Here is a 21,636-nt window from a genome sequence, read left to right as displayed (position 1 = left end):
CACAAAGCTTTACAACCACTTTAACAGCATATACGAGTGCCCCCAGAGGAAGCGGCTTCTAATGAGGGCACTGGATGAAGAGGAGGAGCCAGGCAAGCCAGCAGGGGACCACTGCACAGAGCAGGTAACATTTATAATAATAGACACACACACACACAAAGCTTTACAACCACTTTAAGCGCATGCATTTTAGCCGAGATAAAACCTCAAAGTCTATGGCACCCCAATGCACCTGCATAGAATGCCTAGCAATATACAAATTTTGCACAACGAAATGTGACTTGCAACTCACAAAATTCATTGCTTTGCCACAGTGTTTGCAAAAATGCACTCGCTTCGGAAAGTGTGTTCAGGTGCCATAACCACTGGTAACATGGTAACACAGCACATCCCAAATGTACATTGCTATGCACTGCTAAAACCCTTGCTGCGCAAACACAATGTCATGATGTGAATGGGCGAAAGTGAAGAAAAAAAAAAAAAAAAAAAGGCTGAGGGCAACATGAACATAAAAATGCAGTCCAAAACAGTTCTTACACACTGAATTCCAGGATAGATTTGATTTAAATCACTAGTGCAAAGGTTCAATTTTTAAACAGCAGTTGTCATCTCTGTCCCGCAGCAGCTCCTCCTCTGACCGGGACAACTGATGGTGCAGCAGTGACAAGGTGAGGGACGTGGCGGCAGCAGGTGACTGTATGCCCGCTAACAGGTGCTGCCATGATGGATCTAAAAATGACAGGTGCTCATTAAATGTAAGGAATAAGCAGCTGTCAGATTAGTAAAAACAGATATCAGAACCGATTTTAGGTTAAAATCACACATAGATGGAAAACTACTCAAATTCTTTTATTTCATGTTTTCTATGATGGTTAATGTGCAATTTGTGTGAATGCATCAACACAGTGCATGTTATCTCAGCTTGCATTCATTGCGATCCCCTCATGTTTTGCATTGTATTGTTATTGTTCTGTCCCCCATTGTAATGTACAGCGCTGAGCGAACTATTGGCGCTTTATAAATACTGTATAATAATTGAATGAGTTTACCAAAAATGTAAAATACTGCAGAATATACAATCTAATGCTACATAACTAAGCTCCATTTCATGCTGAATAAACTAAATTATTAATGTATCTTAACCACTTGCTGTCCGGCTGTTGTATATATACACAGCTGGACGGTGGCAGTCCAGGGGCGGGTTGCTGTTCATCAACAGCGCCCGCCATTTTGGACTGTGCGCACTCCGATGCCCGCTGTGTCCTCTGGACACAGTGGAACACCAACCTGTGCGAGGTCCCAATCATGTGATCACTGATTGGCCAATCAGTGATCACATGCAGAGTGTCACGATTGCGGCGTCAGACCAATCACAGCTCACACAGTAGTTCTCAATGGCTGCAAGAATGCAGCCAGAGAGGAGAAATGATTGATTTTACAGCCTTTATGGGTGTATAAGCAATCAGTGTAAAAAAAAAAAAAAAATCTTCATCACCCCCCACAAGTAGTACAGTGTCACCATGGTAACGCTGTACTGCTAGGGTGACAGTATGTAGAAAGAAAAAAACCAAATAGAAAAAAATAAAAATGTAAAAAAAAATTTTTTTGTTCTAAACTTTTTTTTTTTACTAAAAAGATAACGGAATACATTTTGGCCAAAATTTATGATGAAATATTATTTATTTGCAAAGTTATAGAAGAAAAACTTTTCAAAATGTTTGGACATTAATTTATATAGAAAAAAAAATTAAAATCCCAGTGGTGAATAAATACCACCAAAATAAAGTGTTATCTGTCTCAAAAAAAATGCTAAAAAATTCATATGAGTACAGTGTTGCATGACCGCGCAATTGTCAAAGTGTGATAGCACTGAAAGCTGAAAATTGGCCTGGACAGGAAGGGGGTAAAAGTGTCCAGACTGGAAGTGGTTAAATAGAAAACACACCACACTATCTTTAGACAGATTTTTACTCCAAAAGCATGTTATTAAAATAAATTTAATAAAAAAAATAAAAAAAACCAATCAGATTTTTAGCCACCCTGCTGAATTCTGACCATGTGTGGAGCACACTGGTCCAGTGAATATGGCATATGTTTTAAACACAATCCTAACCTAAGATTGCAAAATGAGGTTAACTGAAACCTGGCATCTTTTAGACAGATATGCCAAGCTGAGAGAACAAAAAACAAAAAAAAAGTAAAGATTACTTTCCTTTCTTGGCATTCTGGTGCTATAGCCCTTTGTACAATAGTAACATGGAAGTGAACTGAATGAAACAAACAAAAAAAAAAAAATTTCCTTCATGAAGAACAACCTTTAAATTCTACATTCTTAGCTATTCAACTGCAAATTTCAGTGTTTGTGGTTTCCTAAGATTAGTGGTCAAGTATTTGATCCTGTAAGAACAGTGGTGACAGGATTTCCATTACAGGGTAGAAATCATTGAGCAGATCAAGTACGTTAGAGCTCTGCAGCTTCTAGTAACCAGTTTAATATTATTGTGATTAAGTGGCATAATAAAGTCTTACAGCATAAGAACACATTATGATCATTATGATTAAAAACACAACCTAACAAATATAATAATTGGGACATAAACCACATTATAGTTTTCAGCCAGCTAGGAGTTTTTTTTTTTTTTTAAACCGTTAAAAAAAAAGTTTGTTTCTTTGGACCTGTAGTATCCTGCCAATAGTAGGTTATTCCCAGAATTCTCAACCCCCTCCACCTTAGTAACTGGCACATCTGCTTTTTTCAAGACACCGTGTCTAATTAAAAGTTCACTTTTTTTTTTTTTTTTAATAAAAAGTGCATTTATTATTTTTTGGAGCCTGCAGCAGATCACTGGTGCCATGCAGGTCTCCCTCAGACCTGTCACTATATTTGCTTGCTGGTACATCCCATACAGGCAAGCAGATACTTACTGACAGGAAAGCTCAATGAACAACCACAGCACTGGTGCGTGGGCCGGTCCACTACTTAAAGCAGAACTCAAACTATATCTGAGCACCACAAACAAACTCCATTTATTTCATTTCTAATATTCAAAGTAAACACCCATTCATGTCTCCATGCTCTAATTTTGTTGATCACCCCCCTGACATTTCTAGCTGCAGCTATCTTGAGAAAGGGCAGATGATTCATGTAATATAATAATATATGCCTTTGAAGACCCTTGGGATGTATCATTTGGCCTAGGCCAGAAACCAGGAAGCAATGTAAAAAAAATTAAAACATGTAAATATATTATCCCAAACCTCTCCTTACCCCCTCATTTCTATTTGTTTGGTGCAAGCAGAGCATGTTCACATGTGTACTGCTCCATACACACTACAAACCTCATAGTCCATGTCAAGAATTTGCAGCACACAGTGATAGCATACAGAACAAAATATAGCCAGCCAAGTTAAGGTGGGGATTGGGAACACACCACGTCTGAACTACTAGATATGAAAGACATACTGCAGCTACCTACAGGCATGGCAATGCAATCAGAGCATGATCCAAACCACAACCAAGTTATAAATATGCATGGATGGAAGATACCCATACAGTTCCAGAGCTGTGTGCCGTGACTCGGGACTCCGGAGCGCATGCGGGCGAGTGATGTCATTGTGGCCCGGCCTGTCAGATGACCGGAGCTCGTGAACCCAGAAGGAAGACCGGGTGAGGATGGAAGTCTCTGCAACAGTGACAGCGTGCCGCTGCAGGGCTTTGTTTTAGGCCAAGTTTTACATATTGTGCTAGTATACGATGCATGCTAGCTCATTATGACATTACCTTGCAGGGGATTTTTTTTCCTTGTCTGTGGTTTACTACCACTTTAATGTCTATAAAAAGAGAATGGGGCATCCCCAGATCAACTGACCATCTACATCCAACACAGATAATGGACGCTTGAAGATCAGAGATCCAGATGAAGAATCTACAGAGCGCCCATAGATTTCCTGACCAAACATCACTGATCGATGTGTGTTTTATTACTTAAAGTCGAAGTAAATCCTATTTATTTTATACCTACAGGTAAGTCTTTAATAAGGCTCACCTGTAGGTATCGTAAATATCTCCTAAATGTGCACGGTATGAGATTATTTCCTGCAGCAGCGGCGCAAGCGCACTGTGCTCTCAATGGATGGCACGCCCCACCCCCCCGGACTTCACCATAAATGTCGCTAACACCATCCTCAGTCCATCCCCTCACACCAGGGCACTAGGTGTAATCCTAGACTCCCATCTGTCCTTCCAGCCCCAGATCCAATCGTTGACAAAATCATTTAGACTTCACGTCACCCATCCTCTGGAACTCCCTACCCCAATCTATCAGATCACCTCCTACTCTACTTGCCTTTCGACGATCACTGAAAACCTCTCTCTTCAGTGAAGCCTATCCCGCCCTCTGCCAATTCTGGTATCCTCTACTCTTCCAACCACTCCATCCCCCACAGTGACTACTGTACTACTCACCCCAACCTCCTAAATTGTAAGCTCCAAGGAGCAGGGCCCTCAAATCCCTCTTGTATTTAACTGTATTGTCTCCCACTATAATGTAAAGCGCTGAGCAAACCGTTGGCGCTATATAAATCCTGTATAATAATAATAATAATAATAAAATAATTGAGCCGTGGCCGAAATATGTAACAAAATGTTGCTATGCAATTCTCGAAGATGCTGCTAAGATGTGAATTGTAGAGGGTTAATTGGTGTAAAATACAAAATTTGTTCACCATCACAGCAGAGCTTTGTTCACATAGTGGAGGGGGGGTGTTCACAGAACAGAGGATTCTATAAGTCTCCAGTAGACTGCAAAAACAAATACACACTATACATATATCTTGATGGCCAATGTATGAAGCTATATTAATCACCCACTTAAAATTACTTGGATAAATCATTTGATGATGATAGGGGTACTTACAATAGTCAGTGTTTATTCTTGTAGGTTTAAACAAAAAAGAAAAAATGAGTTGCTGTAACTGCTTAGAGTACGGCTTCAAATTTTTCATCAACTCTAAATCTGCTTGTGCATCTAAAGCTGGCCATATACCAGTAGTAGGGATGGACCGAAATTTCGGTGGCCGAAAACACCCGTCGTCCGTCCCCCCGTGCTCGCACGTAGTAGTGAACGAATACGTAGGCCATGCCCACATATGTAAATTGTGTTCAAACCACACGTGAGGAATCGCCATGAACGTCAGAGCAAGAGCAAAAATTCTCGCAGTAGACTTCTAACTTTACTTTGCTAACCTGTAGAGATTTTAAAGCATCACTTATGGAGATTTTTAAGTACCACAGTTTCACGCCATTCGACAAGCGTGCACAATTTTAAAGCGTGACATGTTGGGTATCTACTTACTCGCCATAACATCCTCTCATATTTTACAAACAAATTGGGGTATATATTTTGTTTTTTTTAATCAAAGTATTTTTTTTTCCAAAAAATATAGATTAATTTTTAAAAAAATTTCAGTTTTTGGCCAAGTGCATTTTGAATTTTTGTTTTGGCACCAGAATGTTCATTTCGGTGCACCAATAACCAGTAGTTTTGTAAAACGAATGTTCATATGAATGTTTGCACAAAAAGTCAGATGAAAAAGCCCTAATTTGCGTTTAACATTCAATCTTGGAATGAATGGAAGTCTCCCCACTCAAAAAAAAAAAAAAAAAAAAAGTTTCCCTTCCTGCTCCTTTGGATTTTCTCATCACTGTGGTCAAAAATGAATGTCAATTTAACGCCACTAATAATTAGAGAATCAAAATTAGTGTTCTTAAAACTAAAAAAATTCTAACTAAAAATTCTATTAGTGTATGACCAGGAAGACAAGAGGATGGGATATTCGCTCTGCATATATTGCTATGTCTACTGAAGGTTTTAAAAAGCAGTTTTAAAAAAAAAACAAAAAAAAAAAAAAACCCCTCTATTCATTGGATTGTGATAGATTTTTAAAAAGTATGTGGCCCAGTTAAAGGCTCATTTAGATCAGGGATTCCCAAAGTCAGTCCCAGTTCACACTCATGCGGTACAGATCCGATGCGATTTCTGAGAAGACTGGGCAAAGCGGGAGATTAAATTTGCACCACACCTGCACAGGACTCTTTTTGGACGGGATCAAAATTTGCACCGCATATATGTAAACAGCCTGCAATAGAAATAATGCTTTTGTAGATTACATGCAAATCTATGCTTTTTGGATCACATCTGATCCGCATAAGTGTGAACTTGTGCTTATTTCATTTATTTATTTCAGGCACTTATATAGCGCGGCCAATTTACACAGCACTTTACATATATATTGTACATTCACATCAGTCCCTAACCCTCAAGCGGTGTACAATCTAAGGGCCCTAACTCACATTCATACATACATACATACACTAGGGCCAATTTAGACAGGATCCAATTCACCTACAAGCATGTCTGGAGTGTGGGAGGAAACCACGCAGGCACAGGGAGAACATGCAAACTCCAGGCAGCTGGTGCCATGGTTGGGATTCGAACCAACAACCCTAGTACTGCCAGGCGGAAGTGCTAACCATTTAGCCACTGTGCTGCGCTTAACCATCCTACTGCAATAAAATGACACAACCCTACATTAAAAACACCCTGCTAAAACTGATTCATTTTGCTTACATGACAAAAGATTTTAAAAGGAGGAGAGTTCAGGAGTATAGGCAAGTAGTACCAAATAAATAAGTAAACCTTGACACGGGAGAATCCTACATGTGCCATATAAAATGATAAAATGTCATTAAAGTACAGCATACAACATTAGCAAAACAATTAGGTAGCCAGGCAGCATATGGAATGAAAGTATGTAGGGATACAAGAATGTGCTGATGTGACCACTTAATATACAATATAAATGGTGATCTTAAGAGCGGATTCACACCATAGAAGCGCAGTCCGGATGCATTTCTGTATGCGCATTGTTTTGGTGCATTTTTGATGCATTCCAGTTCTTTTCCCCACTTTTAATGCAACCTTAAAATGACATGTGCGTTCTACTGCATTCTAGTACAGTTCAGAGCATTAAAAAATATGCGTGTTATACTTTTTTTCTGGAACTGAAACACAATGGAACTGACTGCACTGGTGTGAACTATGCCATTGGAAACCATGTACTCTATCAATGCATTTTTTTATGCAGGAAAGGGGGGAAAAAAAAAAAAAAAAAAAAAAAAAGAAAAAAAAAAAAAAACACCCGCACTGGACAGTATATGGTGTGAATTGGCCATTAGGTGGCCGTAGACAGATCGAAATTTGGGTGGTTCAGCAGGTCCAAGTTGGAAAATGTTTGTCAATCAGCAGCTGCAGCAATTGTCAAACTATAGTGTCCCCATTGAGGCGGGGGATTCCTCCATAATCCTTGTTTGTGTGCATAGAGGAATCGGTTCCTTTTTTTTTTTTCTGTTCAGCCCACTGGCTCAATAAATAAATAAAAGGGTACACTATCTATGGCCAGATTTATGGAAAGATTGGTCATGTTCAGTTGCTTAACATGAAAGTTATATTCAAGGCTATCATCAATTTAAAGGATAAGTTCACGTTGTACCCATGTTTAGGGTGAAACGTGTAGGCGCTCCCTGATCTCCACATTCCCTGTGATAAGTCAGGGTGTCTTCTCCCCCTCTATATATCTCTCTCTATTTTTTTTTTTTTAAATTATTAATAGCACTTTTTTTTTATTTTTAACTGCATAAAAGATGTGCATTTATTATTTGCAAAGGTGACCTTCATCATTTAAGATGGCCAAAGACAGATTCAAATTAAGGTTTCATGTTAAATGCTTGCATATTACAGAGATTTTCTTTTGATAATAAAAGCCATCTTTGTTCAGGCATTTTCCAGGCTCAGTTTCAACTTCCTGGACAGAGATCCCAGCTTGGAGAGGACACAAACCTAGGTACTTATGCAATTGTAGGCCATGTATGGGCAGCACAGGGGCTATATGGTTAGCACTTCTGTCTGGCAGTACAAGGGTCACTGGTTCAAAACCCAACCACCGCACCGCCTGCCTGGAGTTTGCATGTTCTCCCTGTGCCTTCGTGGGTTTCCTCTGGGTACTCTGGTTTCCTTCCACACGCCAAAAACATGCTGGTAAGTTAATTGGATCCGGTCTAAATTGGCTCTGTGTATGTATGAATGTAAGGTAGGGACTTTAGATTGTAAACCCCTTGAGGGTTAGGGACTGATGTGAATGTACAATATATATGTAAAGCACTGTATAAATTGACAGCACTATATAACTATAATAATGTCTGACACATATCAGCCCCAGCTGCAGCATCTGAGCTTGTGACTTGCTGCAGTTACAAAGAAATGGGAGAGAGGAATGATTCCTTTGGTCTGCATCACCCAGATCAATTACAATGTGCTGAAGCTCTAGGACTGTTATTTAAAGTTTGAAATATATACCCTTTTTTGAAAAATTAGACTGTTGCAAATAAGAACATTTATGCAGACTTGAAAAGTTATTGAAAATGTACATGTCAAGTTCTTCATTTGTAGAAATAGGTCAATTTAAATTCTATAAAATCGATTAGTATCAGTTTCATAATATGTACATGTGACCACCAAGAAAGAGGCTATATAAGCAAATACAAAGCACAGTATGCATACAAGTGCAAAGTCTTCCAGACCTGCAAACAACTAAAAGGAATTTATACCACCAACTCATTCCCAAAGAGGTTCAAATCTTCACATCTTTAAAAACCTGGTTAATAACCCCAAGGAAATGAAGCCCTGCAGGAATTTATTGACTCTAGGACAATGGAGTTAGAGCTCATTACTCTAAATGCAGAGACACTGCCCATGGAATGTTTGGAAAACAGACACACTGGTGCCGACTATCACAACAATGAGGGCTATTCCTGGCCTTGAAAGAGATCCCACAACCTATGTAATCTGTAACAGAGGTGAAATTAAAAAAAGAAAAAAAAAAAAAGTGTTGGCTAGTCTGTCCACTATATTAGAAAATACAGATTAGTAACCAAATATTCACAAGAAGAAATATAGGTGGGATGAGGGGGTTAAAAGTCAGAACACTACATGACGATGAAAATTCTATATATATATATATATATATATATATATATATATATATATATATATATATATATATATATATATATATATATACACACACACACACACACATTATATATATATGTATGTATATGTATGTGTGTATATATATATATATATATATATATATATATATATATATATATATATATATATATATATACATACACACACACACACATACATATATATATATATATATATATATATACATATATACATATATACACACACACACATATATATATACATACACTAAGTAGTTACAAAATACATCTTTAAACAAAACGCTTTTTTTTTTTTTATATATAAAGAGAATATCTAACCCCCTATCACTGCCCTTGCCATTTCCAGGCAAAAACCATCTCAAATAAAATATCCAAATTTGTAGGCCTATATGTACTTATGGAGGTTTGCAGTTAAGGTACTTTCAAAAAGGAGAACTATGCTTGAGTTAAAACCACCATGGAAGAAGTCTCTTACTAAATTTCCAGTTTCCTGAAGCAGTACTGAAAAAAGGTGTAGATAACAATATTACATAATGGTAGGAATCAACATGATGGCTGTATTCTATTTATTATGGAGACTCTTCAGAAACTAATTTCCATACTGTGATGAAGACGTAAGAATGGGACCTATGAACAGCAAAAAATACAATCTGTCAATACCAAAGAATCTGTTCCATGAAACCTTTGTGGGCCACCAGGAGCTCCAGACCTCAACCTTCTGTCTTTGTGGGGGCATACGAAATTTATGGTCAGGAATTTACTTGAAGAAGATACTACAGGGGTTAAAGTTTATATTTCCAAACCTTTAGACCCCTTCACAATGTATTTATGGACATGCACACCAACTTTCGCATTCCCTTTCCTCTACAAAAAAAAGGTTATTATTAAACAGGATTTATATAGCACCAGTTTGTGCAGCGCTTTACAAAATGAAGGTAGACATTACAGCTACAATACAATTTGGTAGAAGAGGAAACAGAGGGTCCTGCTCGTTAGAGCTTACAATCTAGGAGGAAGGGTTGAGTGATACAAAAGGTAATCTCTGGGGGAGCTGATTGAGGAAATAAATGGTGGTTTACAAGGTACAAGCAGGATATAAAAAAAAAAAAAAAAAAAAAACCCCACACACACTAAAAAAGGTAATGAGCACCCCAACTATCCAACATTCTGGAAAAGCTTTGCAGGCATGCTCCTCGTAGTTGTAAATAATCACCACTATTCCTTAAAGCAATCTTAAATACAATTGTAATGTGTAAAAATAAAATTCTCACTTTTTGGCGTGTTCGAACAGAAATCACCCCCTCCACAAATCTAGGCAAAGAATAAACACTTCTTGGGACTATGTCCTGCAGAGGAATAAAGATTATCAAAATAAACCACTGAGCACTACCGGGGACACAGGAGGTACATACATACATACGTGAGGCAGTGGCTTGTAGGATTCTGAATGGTATATGAAGGAGTAACCTAGGTTTCTCTCATACACATGGTGAGGGGCTCCAGGAAAAACAAACAAAAAACAACCCACTAGCGTGTGGGGGCGTCTAGAGTTTTGGGAGGGATAAAGCCTCAGTTCCTAGGTCCATATCTTACCTGGTAGTCAGACTTCATCACTAGCCTCAGCTGAGAACAGACCTTTATATATCTGATCTGACTTATAGCAGGAATACACGGTAAGAAAAATCGACCAGTCATCTAATGACCGATCGGTGTTCGTTGGTTGACGTTGTGGCCCATATGAACCAATCAAAAATAAAAATCGATCGTCGAGCAATATGTAGTGTTGACATCTTTCGTACAAGTGGAAGTGATGCAGTGTGCATGTAACCTTGTAGCCATGTCCTTCTGAGCGGTCAACACCCTGCCACCCAGAACAAGCGACTGGACATAAATCCTTGGAATTGGATTTACGGATCCTTGGACATAAACATCCGGGTCATCTTCTGTTTCCACTCATGTGTGATAGCGCTTGATAGATTTTTTTCGGACGACCGTCATACCACCGCATAGAAAATCAGTCGTTTGCATGCGAAATGACAACATTTTTCACTGTTGTTCAACCGGGTTTTTTCGTTCACAATATCGTTATCGTTTATAACATCCTGCTCATCAATGAAGAGAAAAATCGGTCGATCATTTGATCAAACTAAATTTTTCGTACAATTTTCTTATCGTATATTCCTTGCTTTAGCCTCCATGCACACTGGGCAGTTTAATAATGCTGGTAATGTTAGCTGTGTAAAGTCAGGTTAAAAAACATATGGGTTTTTCAGCAGTTTCAACTTAGCTTTTAGCTGCGTTTTTTCGCGTTTCCATTTTTTATAGAGGTTTTTTTTTACCCCCCCCCAAAAAAAAAACGTATGGTAAAAAAAAAAAAAAAAGTCAGTTGCCACATTTTTACAGCTATAAAAAAAAAAAAAAAACTCCTCTAGAAACCCACTATTCCTGGGTTTTTTTTCCAGCCAAAAAATGTTGATTACAGTCTATGTATGCACGGACACATAGGATACCATGCTGGGGAGTTTAGTGGCTTTAGAAAAAACCCTCAAAAACAGCCTCTGTAAAAACGTCCAGTGTGCATGAGGACTAAAGCTCAAGACTCCCTCTCTACTGTGGAGTCTGCTGCTGGGGGGGGGGGGGGAGAAAAAAAAAAAAAAGGGCTGAGTGATGAAGGAACAGTAAAGGCTGCTAGGACATTGCAGTTTATGGCATAAGGCGCTGAACAGCTGCAGACAGGTCAGGATACCTATGCTGACCGGTATCCACAGCCAAAAGCACCTACAATAGCCATGTAAGCATCTCAATGTAAGTTCTTTATCTTCTATGGATCAGGAAAGTTGTGTCACTGATGGTCAAGTAGTGCTGAGCGTTTGTAACAGTTTGTGTTTTTTTTTTGTTTTTTTTTAAAGACACAGCGGGGATCCTTCTCCTGCTGCCTTTACCTGAATCTGCCATTCCACCAGGCAGCCAATGCGACCTGTTGCACGTGATGCACTAGACAGAGTGAGGGGAGCTTTCCATGTTGCTCCCCCTTTGTGACATCAGAAATTGGAATCAACGAGATAATCATTTCCAGTTTCGTTTTGTTTGTTTACAAGCTGTTGCAGAGTTGTAGAGCATCTGATTAACCAGTTTGATCAAATACTTTGCAGGGCAGAAGAGATAGGGGGGGGGGGATTCTAATAGACCCCAGATCACCCCCATAAAGAGGACCTTTCATGGACCATGCGATTAACAAGGGATGTTATACATGGGTCCCACAAGCATATGTAAAAAACAATCAGACCACATGTGAGGTATTGTTCCAAATGTCAGAATAAGAGCAATAAAAAAAATTGCAGCACCAGGCCTCCAGTGTAAGCACACCGATTCTTAATAAAAATGCGGTAAAAAACAAACTGTTTTTCCCAGGACATGTGATTCAAAAACCACATCAAAAAGCGCAACATGTGCATTTTTGCTGCAATTTCAAATAGGGTAGTGAATTTTTGCGCGCACACACACAAACTGTTAACATGTAAAAAGGCTTTTAAAACATCGTTTTTAGGTATCACAGTTTGTCACTGTTCCACAAAGTATGCAATTTTAAAGTGTGGCATGTTGGGAATCTATTTACTTAGAAATATAAAATATGATGTTATGCCAAGAAAAAAGAAATTGTGTTTTATATTGTTTGTGCGCACTAACATTCATTGCATGTACTTTTCCTCAAAATTTGCCTCAGCATCAGAGAATTTGCATGCAAATGGACCTAGGTATGTGCACAAATATCGTGTGACCAAAAAAAAAAAAAAAAAAAAAAAAAAAAAAAAAAAAAAAAAAAAAAGCAACACCCACCATTTTATTTCCCAGGGACTTTGATTTCAGAAAATATATATTGTTAGGGGGTTCCAAGTAATCTTTTAGCAAAAATAAACCTATGCAGATTTATACATGTGAGGAGGGGGGGAAGGTAGCTGGCAATCAAAAATATTCATCACCAAATAAAATTTTTACATTTTATTTTTAATTTGTTTTTTTCTCCTTCAAATTGCTATAATTTAAATAATTTAGTCATAGGTCATTAACAGGAAGGTAAAATAAACTAACGTTTTGGGATTTTTTCCTAACAAAATTGGATAGTATAATTACAATATAAATAAGAATATTCATAATAAGTTTTTGCTTAGATGCGCTTTATATTTGGGACTGTACATGTCAGAAAGCCACACAATTTTGGCATCCAATACATATCTGAATGACCAGGAGGAATATTTTAAAAACATTTTATATTTTTGGTAAAATATTCAAAAACACTAACCATTTTTTTTTATATACATTAAAATAGAGCACTCAATATTCAGGATGCCATACTTTGGATGCATGTGTATGAAGCACCACAGAGCCAGCTACCTTTTTGCCCAATACTGTACATGATTATAAGACTTTGGACACAGAAGGACCAATGTATGGAATTTTAGTGATGCCCTTTAATCAGCCAAGTTATTAAAAGATACAAGTTTTCAAGATGCCTTAGATCTATAATCGGGATTTTTAGATAAAAATATGAAGCTGATAATCTATCTGCTGTCAACACATTTCTATATGCATTTTATAAAACACTGTTATTGGGTCATTTATGAAGACATAAAATCATGAAAAGATAGACCACCAAGTCCAGGCACAATCATGAAAATGTATGCACAAGCAAACAAGCATTTGGTCAATGGGAAAAGGAAACTGCTGTTTAATTATACAAGCAGTCAAATATATATTAAAAAAAAAAAAAAAAAGGAAAAACAAAAAAGTTAGTAAAATCAAGCCCAAAGTCTTGTTTAAAAACAATATGAAAAGCACAAATGCTCAATATGCAAAATATTCCTTTAACCATGCTGCCAAGTCACAAAATGATGTGGTTTAATTAGCAAAACCACAGTTTCATACTGCCGTTTATTTTGCAAGGATATGAATTGGCTCAGGAAAGTTTGAAGAATAATGACAACCCAACTGCTCAAGATAAAAACACAAGCAAAAAGAAAAAAAAAACCCTAACAACTTGACTGACATGAGGAATATATATTATTTCACAACCACTAGACAGTACAGCAGAAATTGCTGTCTTGAAGTCTGAGAAACTCGACATTGACTCATTACCACAACGACTGATTTAATATATGCTGTTTTCTGTTCTAAACATCTCATGCAACGTGAAATCATCCGAGAATGTTAATCATTCAGCATTACCCCAGGGAAGAAAACCCCTTTTTAAAAATTGGATTTAATATCATAATAAAAAAAGGGGTGAACTTTCTTTGTTGTGACCACTACTTCATAGCATATGAAAAGCAGTAGAATCACTCTCATCTGGTCATCTCTAATAGTTATGTAAAACTGAAACAAGAATATAATGACCACAAGTAAAAGCCATTTTAAAATGATTTAATCTTCAAACATTCAGTTAAAATGACAACCACCCTGGTTTCTTAATAGGACTTACAACTAATTAAAGCAAAAAAATTCTCTAACTAGCCAACACTATTATTAAATAAATACATTTGACTAAAGAAAAAAAAAAGTGTAAGTGTGCTTTCTAATTCTCCATCAAGTCACATTACAATGAATAGTTTTAAGCAAATTAAACCCATGACACCAAGTAGGGAGAAATTTGAAGAGAATGTCCTGACTTTCATGCTAATACACAATTTATATTAATCCACTGTACACGACTCAGCATTCACTAACTTGCATAAACTAATACAGCTAAGAAAATAGTATTCCCTACAGAATGTTCATGAATACATTGAGAGCTGCAATGGGTTATCATGCTGGTAACTTGCTCTGCTCTTTAACAGGATATGCTCTTTCTGTGCAGCTTGATTTTATTAAAAATGACATAGCACCCACTTCTGATATCAGAAGTTTTTTGAGAGCTAAACTTCAGATCTGTCAAATATATTTGCCACTGATTTACAGTTAACTTTTACATTTCAGTCATATCTACTGTACAAAAACAATTTCAGGAGGATAGATGTATCTAGTAAACAAACGTATTCAATTTTATAAAATACCTAGTTAAAACACAATGAAGAATAATCAAATACAATTCACAATGCAAAAAAAAAAATCCACAAAAAAACAAAAAACAGCTGGAATGCAACAAATAAAGAGATAAAAGAAATAATCTCCACAAAACAGACAAAAACCCCCCACAAACAAGCAAACAGTATAGTATTTGTCCTTTTCTATCTTTCTAAAGCAGGAAAACACAAAATGTAAGTACTTTACTTGTATTAAAATGACATTTTACTGCAATAGGTAACTTATGTGTGAATTAGTCTCCTTTAAAAGTAAAAAGGAATAGATATTTGTGAGAGGCAAATATTTGTAGGAGCTAAATGAAGCTTGTGATTGATTGAGGAAAGGAGGGCTGACCAAAGTCTGAAGGGCTTCACCAGCAAATTGTTTTCAGTATTGACTATAAAATAAGACAAAGGGGCAATAAAGAGTGAATTTTAATATAAATTAGGCGATTTATGCTGTATAACACAGGCAAGCAGTGTTCCGAAGATGAAAGGGAGTTGTGATCTACTAGAGATTGCCAAAAGTCCAGCCCAGATATAGATGAAGAATCTCTATTTTACTATTCAGGTATAGAACACCGTGGTTGCAATCAAGCAGGTAGTAAATATCTAAGAGCTGGATATTAGGGACACTTTCGGATGAATCTGACATTCAGTGCCAGTAAAATCCCCCCCACCACCAAACGAACTCCATCAAATAACTATATAAAGGAAAACTATTTCTCTAACGGATCAAGAGGGGTTGCCTTGCAGACACATTCATTTCTCATTGAGGTTCTAGTTGTCTTGCTGCGATAGGACACATTACTCTGATAGCACAATTTATAAATATACCCCAAACGACAAGCCACATCACATGTGGCTGCAACACACCTGTCCCCATTTTCTTCCGCGAGTATGCATAGCAGCGTGAAGTGTCAAAACACAACATTTACTGTGCAATTTAAAATAATCACAACTTGTACTAAATGACATACGATGCAGAAAGGAATGTAAGCACATGGATGTCGTAACAGGCAATCACAGATGGAGAAATTGTGCTTCTAATCCATGCGTGCTACAGGTTGTTTTTCACCTTTTCAAGGTACAGGTACTTGAGATAACCCAGACCGGAGTGTACTAATTTAGTCACACAAACAAGCCCATTTAATAAGGCAGGACAAAGAGCAACACTGATGTCCAAAGTGCAGCAACCTGATGTCAGTGTTAATGCAGTCCCACCAGTGGAAGATGTGATCTGATTACTAAGGGCTACAGCACTTTACACGTTTCTCCTAAAATGATCCAAAGATTCTATGATGCTAATAAGACTGCAAGAACACGCAACAGAGAATAAGGGAATGGAGACGCCCCCATTCTCTGATCTTTTGTTACATGTTCCTGCAGTCCTACTCAGAAGTTTGTTGTGGAACTACAGATATCAAACAATTCACACCTGCATTTTCTTACTGAAATCACCATTCAAAAATGGTCTTCTTGGCAATTGGATGAAGCATATTTTGCTAATGTCACCAAACTGGATGGAAAGAGGTATCATAAGATGGTGTTCTGGTGTCAAACTGGATGGCATTGTGTCTACCTAAAGGCACCCAACTGGAAGGAATTGTATCTTCCAAGTGTCACAAAACTGAATGGAAATTGCCCCTCGTAAGGTTACCAAGCTGGATAAAATCCATCTCTTCCCAATGTTAGCAAGGTGGATAAAATCCATCTCTTCCCAATGTTAGCAAGGTGGATAAAATCCATCTCTTCCCAATGTTAGCAAGGTGGATAAAATCCATCTCTTCCCAATGTTAGCAAGGTGGATAAAATCCATCTCTTCCCAATGTTAGCAAGCTGGATAAAATCCATCTCTTCCCAATGTTAGCAAGCTGGATAAAATCCATCTCTTCCCAATGTTAGCAAGCTGGATAAAATCCATCTCTTCCCAATGTTAGCAAGGTGGATAAAATCCATCTCTTCCCAATGTTAGCAAGGTGGATAAAATCCATCTCTTCCCAATGTTAGCAAGGTGGATAAAATCCATCTCTTCCCAATGTTAGCAAGGTGGATAAAATCCATCTCTTCCCAATGTTAGCAAGGTGGATAAAATCCATCTCTTCCCAATGTTAGCAAGGTGGATAAAATCCATCTCTTCCCAATGTTAGCAAGCTGGATAAAATCCATCTCTTCCCAATGTTAGCAAGCTGGATAAAAATCCATCTCTTCCCAATGTTAGCAAGCTGGATAAAATCCATCTCTTCCCAATGTTAGCAAGCTGGATACATTCATATCTTCCCAATGTTACTAAGCTGGATAAATTCATCTCTTCCCAATGTTAGCAAGCTGGATAAATCATCTCTTCCTAAAGTCACAAAACTGAATGGGAATTGGTCTTCCAAGTCTCAAAAACCTGGATGGAATAATTGTTTCCCAATGTCACAAATCTAAAATGAGATGTGTCCATCTAATGTCCTAGCTGGATGGAATTTTCTCTTCCTGGTGTCACTCTAGGATACCTTTCCATCTAGTTTCTTGAAAAATTAGATGTTTGCCCTACTAACATCACAAGTTTTAAAGCATCAGATTAGGTCTTCATGAAGCAACAAGCTGAAATCTTATTTTTTCTACAGTCCTATAAATTAAATCTGTTTTTTTGTGTCACAAGTTTTGAAGCATCAGATCTTAACCAGTTTATTGCCATCTTACTTTTTCTACTCTCCTACATAAACTGCATTTTATACAAACACACCAAGTGTGTTTTTGTGAAGGCACTTGTAAATATAACAGTATTCACAATAATATATATAGTTTATTTTATCCATTAATATGAAAACCAAGAGGACAAGCTGTTACCACTATAGTCACATTACCATATTAAAACGACCAGTCAATGGCAACATCTTAAATATATATATATATATATATATATATATATCTCCACTTCTCCCAACATGTGACAACACAAAAAAGTACTTCACAAATCAGGTTCTTCTACAATCAAAAGAGAACAGTCTGCTACTGAAACACAACATGGTGAGTATGTCCCACCATCTTAAAAATTTTCTGCTTTACAAAAACAAAAAAACCCCACACACACACACCTTCTGGAATCACATCTAAGAAATAAAACAAACTGACTTTACAGCAAAACCAATTAAAAATGATAATGGAGATAGGCAATGCAAATTGGCTTTAATACAGTCTAGTTCATTCTAAATATTTAAAGTGTATAATAAATATTAAAAATTATACACCTAAAATTTACTTTTTTTTAACATGTTCATTCTACACAACAACAAAAAACTCAAGTAGAAAATGATTTTGCAATAAAGTTAATGCATTGATTTATTTGCAACTTATTAGATTTAAATATGTAAACCAAAAAATTCCCTGCCCCCCAAGGGAGGTGTCTTAACCACACTGACATAATGCAAGACTCTTCATAGGTACATATTGACAGAAAACAGGATTTTGATTTAATCACTTTTTTTTATTCCACATATACTAACAAAAATAAAATATTTACCATAGTTTTCTTAAAATCCACGCGGTGTTTTATATTTTAGAACATTTTTTAAATCTTAACTGAATAATGTGAAGATGGAAGCGGATTGGTTATCATGCACAGCTGCTCCAATTTTGATACATTCTCCTCAATGTATCGAAATTATCAGCTGTGCATGATAACCAATCAAGCTTCCATCTTCAAATTGTTCAGTTAATATTAAAAAAAATAAAAGCTAGACATTGATGGGTTGCCATGTTCAGCTGCTCCAAAAATAGAATTAAACAAAAAAAACAAAACAAAGAAAAAAAAACAAAGAAAAAAAAAACAAAAACAAACCACAAAAACCCACAAAGATACTGGACAGGGCACCGATGATTACATAATATACGCATTGATAACCGCTGGACCTTATGCTTGAGGAAATATATCATTCAGCTGGGACTTGTAGTTCTCCAGTTAGAAAACCAGTTTCCACAAAGCAAAGATTTAATTCTTTATCTGCAAGCTGCATAAAAAAAAAAAAATAAAAAAAAAAAACCACACACGACACACATAAAACACAAACACCACACAATTTTTTTTTTAAGTTAAAAAATACTATGGGGCCACACGGACAATGGTGTTGTCAAGAGCAACCAATCAGAATTCTTAGATGATAACATTATGAAGTGTATGCACCAATTGTATTCACTACAATAGGGGTGGTACTTATATATAATTTTTTGAATTGTAAAATCAGGTATAGTGGCAGCAATATATTTTTGTTTAGATACTAAATATCTTTTTTGCATCAGGCGCGATATAGTGACATTTGGATATTTCTAAGTGGTCACTTATAGACCATATATAATCAGAATTCTTGTTTATTTTTTTGATGCAATAAAAGAGAAACCTAATTGGTTGCTATAGGCAACAGTCTAATTGTGCGCTCCTTTTTTGCAATTTTAATAAATCAGCCTGAAGGGACTGAACATTCATAAATTGAGTGGCATCAAGGACTCACCTCCTCATCATGGTGCTGACAGTAGGCCAATCTCTCGGGGTACATGGGCAAAATGGGGAAGGCGTTTCCCTGGAAGGGCGATGAGGTGGACGAGGATGAGGTAGTGGCAGCGCTGGACGCCGCAGAGTTGCAGGGGGACGCCGTGCCGCTGATACACCCAGGTGCCCTGTTTCCTGGTCCAGTGAAGCGCTCGATGAAGTGGTCCTTAGTAAGTCGCACCCTTTGGTGGGCCCGTAGGCAGTTGTCGCACAGGTTCTCCTGGCAATCAAGGCAGTGTGAGCTCGCCCCGTTGCCCTCGTCGCAGGAGGAGCAGCGTGGTTCCGCCTGGTTGGGCGGCGCTCGGCGTAGGAGGCTGGAGGATGAACATGACGCCGAACGTGGCCGCTGCTGCCGCCGGGGGCCGCTTCCACCGCCCCTGCTTCCGTTCTGTGGCTCCTCTGTGGCCCCTACCACTGCGTCCAGCAGGTTGCTAAGATGAAGGAAGGTGGAGGAAGGCAAGGCATCCATGCCTGCCTCCGACATGAGCACCTTGTGGTCACAAACGGGGCAATGCAGCTGCAGGGAGTCCCCGGGGCTCCGGTGGCCCTCCAAGCACTGGCGGCAGAAAGCGTGAAGACAGGGCAAGACGTGCAATCTTCGGGGGGCCGTGCCGAGGGTCCCGCTCCCTCCAGTACTGCTGCTGGAGGTTTGGGAGGAGGATGAGGATGAGCTGGAGGAGGAGATGGGGGCAGAGGACACGCACATCTCCTTACACAGGGGGCACAGCTGGAAATCGGACTCCGGGAATGAAGCCATTTACAGGAGGAGAGGGGGTGATGGATGAAAAGGACACAATCAGACCATTTACAGCAGGCGGCTCTCCTCCATTCACCTGGGGCTGATGGCCACAGCGGGGGGCTTTGTTTACACTGAAGAATGGACCTCCCAGGTGTGATCAATAACACAGCCGGAGCTCAGCATTGCACAGGTCAGCAGTCCTCCTGGAGCCTGATCCCTACCATAGATGGGGGGTGGGTGGGTGGAGGGGGTCACAGTCCTCCTGAGCAGGGTGACAACTTCTACACAGCACAGAGCTGCATGCCGGACACACCCCCCTCTGCCCGATCACACTGCCCCTTCAATTATTCACCATCAGATCACCTTTCCCCAGCCATCCTCCATGCAGTCACTGCATCCCCACCGGATGCCTGGACGAAAAATCAACAGCGATCCGCCAAACACAAGATCTACCGAGAGGAGCCACTCAGCACCGGCCAGGGAACGATCCGTCCACACTGCTCCCCCCTCCTCCCCATTTGTCATGCCTCTCACATGGTGTCAGTGTGCGGGGAGCTCCGGTTGTTGCTGCTCCTGGTGGGTGGGGGAGGCGGCGATCTGCGCTGATTGTACACCCAGCTTTGGACGCGTGCTGCCAATACTCCCAGCCTGCCCCTACTATGCACTTTAATGAACAGCGCCGCACAGCGCACTTCCGCCAGAGCTAGGGGAGGGGGAGGAGCCTGCAGGAGAGGGGAGTGGTGGGAGCCAGCTGGAGGAGGGGGGGGGAGCACTGAAAAACAGGAAACACTGCCATCTACTTCACGCCACAAAGGGGACGATTTACTGGGAGAGGTAGTGGCTGCTGGGAGACGATGATCACAAAAGCCGAAAAATCAATACATTTTGTTTTCTCATTCTGAAACTGGCCTGCCTAATATTTCCAATTATATCCCAAATACTAGAGACAAGGAGCACCAATCCAGATCCATCTCATTTTATACAATTCATTTTACAATCATTATTAGCAAGATAATCAGAATAAAACAACAAATACAAGAACATTTTTTTAAAGTAACACAAAATTAAAAAAAATAATAATACTACAAATAGTACAAAATTTTTCTGAAAAAGATTTAAGAAAATGATCAGAATATCAGAAAATGCAATCACATTTTTTAAAGCAGTAAAAATAATACAGTACAAATTGGGAAAACATTTAAATAAAAAAAATATA

At 38.5% G+C, this 21,636-nt stretch overlaps 1 protein-coding gene across 2 annotated transcripts in view; it reads right to left on the bottom strand.

Annotated features, from left to right (window-relative positions):
- The window catches only part of TRIM71 (tripartite motif containing 71), a 98,861-nt gene extending 78,014 nt beyond the window's left edge, over positions 1 to 20,847 (bottom strand). For both annotated transcript variants that reach the window (XM_089691329.1, XM_089691339.1), the window contains exon 1: positions 19,644 to 20,847. In XM_089691329.1, the coding sequence (XP_089547455.1) occupies positions 19,644 to 20,438 (795 nt within the window). In that variant the 5' untranslated portion in view covers positions 20,439 to 20,847. The remainder of the gene's footprint in view (positions 1 to 19,643) is intronic.
- Positions 20,848 to 21,636: the final 789 nt, after the last annotated feature.

This window comes from Staurois parvus, unplaced genomic scaffold (assembly GCF_062004578.1).
Source record: "Staurois parvus isolate SC_StPar_1 unplaced genomic scaffold, SC_StPar_1.0 ptg000021l, whole genome shotgun sequence".
Lineage (NCBI taxonomy): Eukaryota > Metazoa > Chordata > Amphibia > Anura > Ranidae > Staurois > Staurois parvus.
This window is presented reverse-complemented; position numbering and strand designations above follow the sequence as displayed.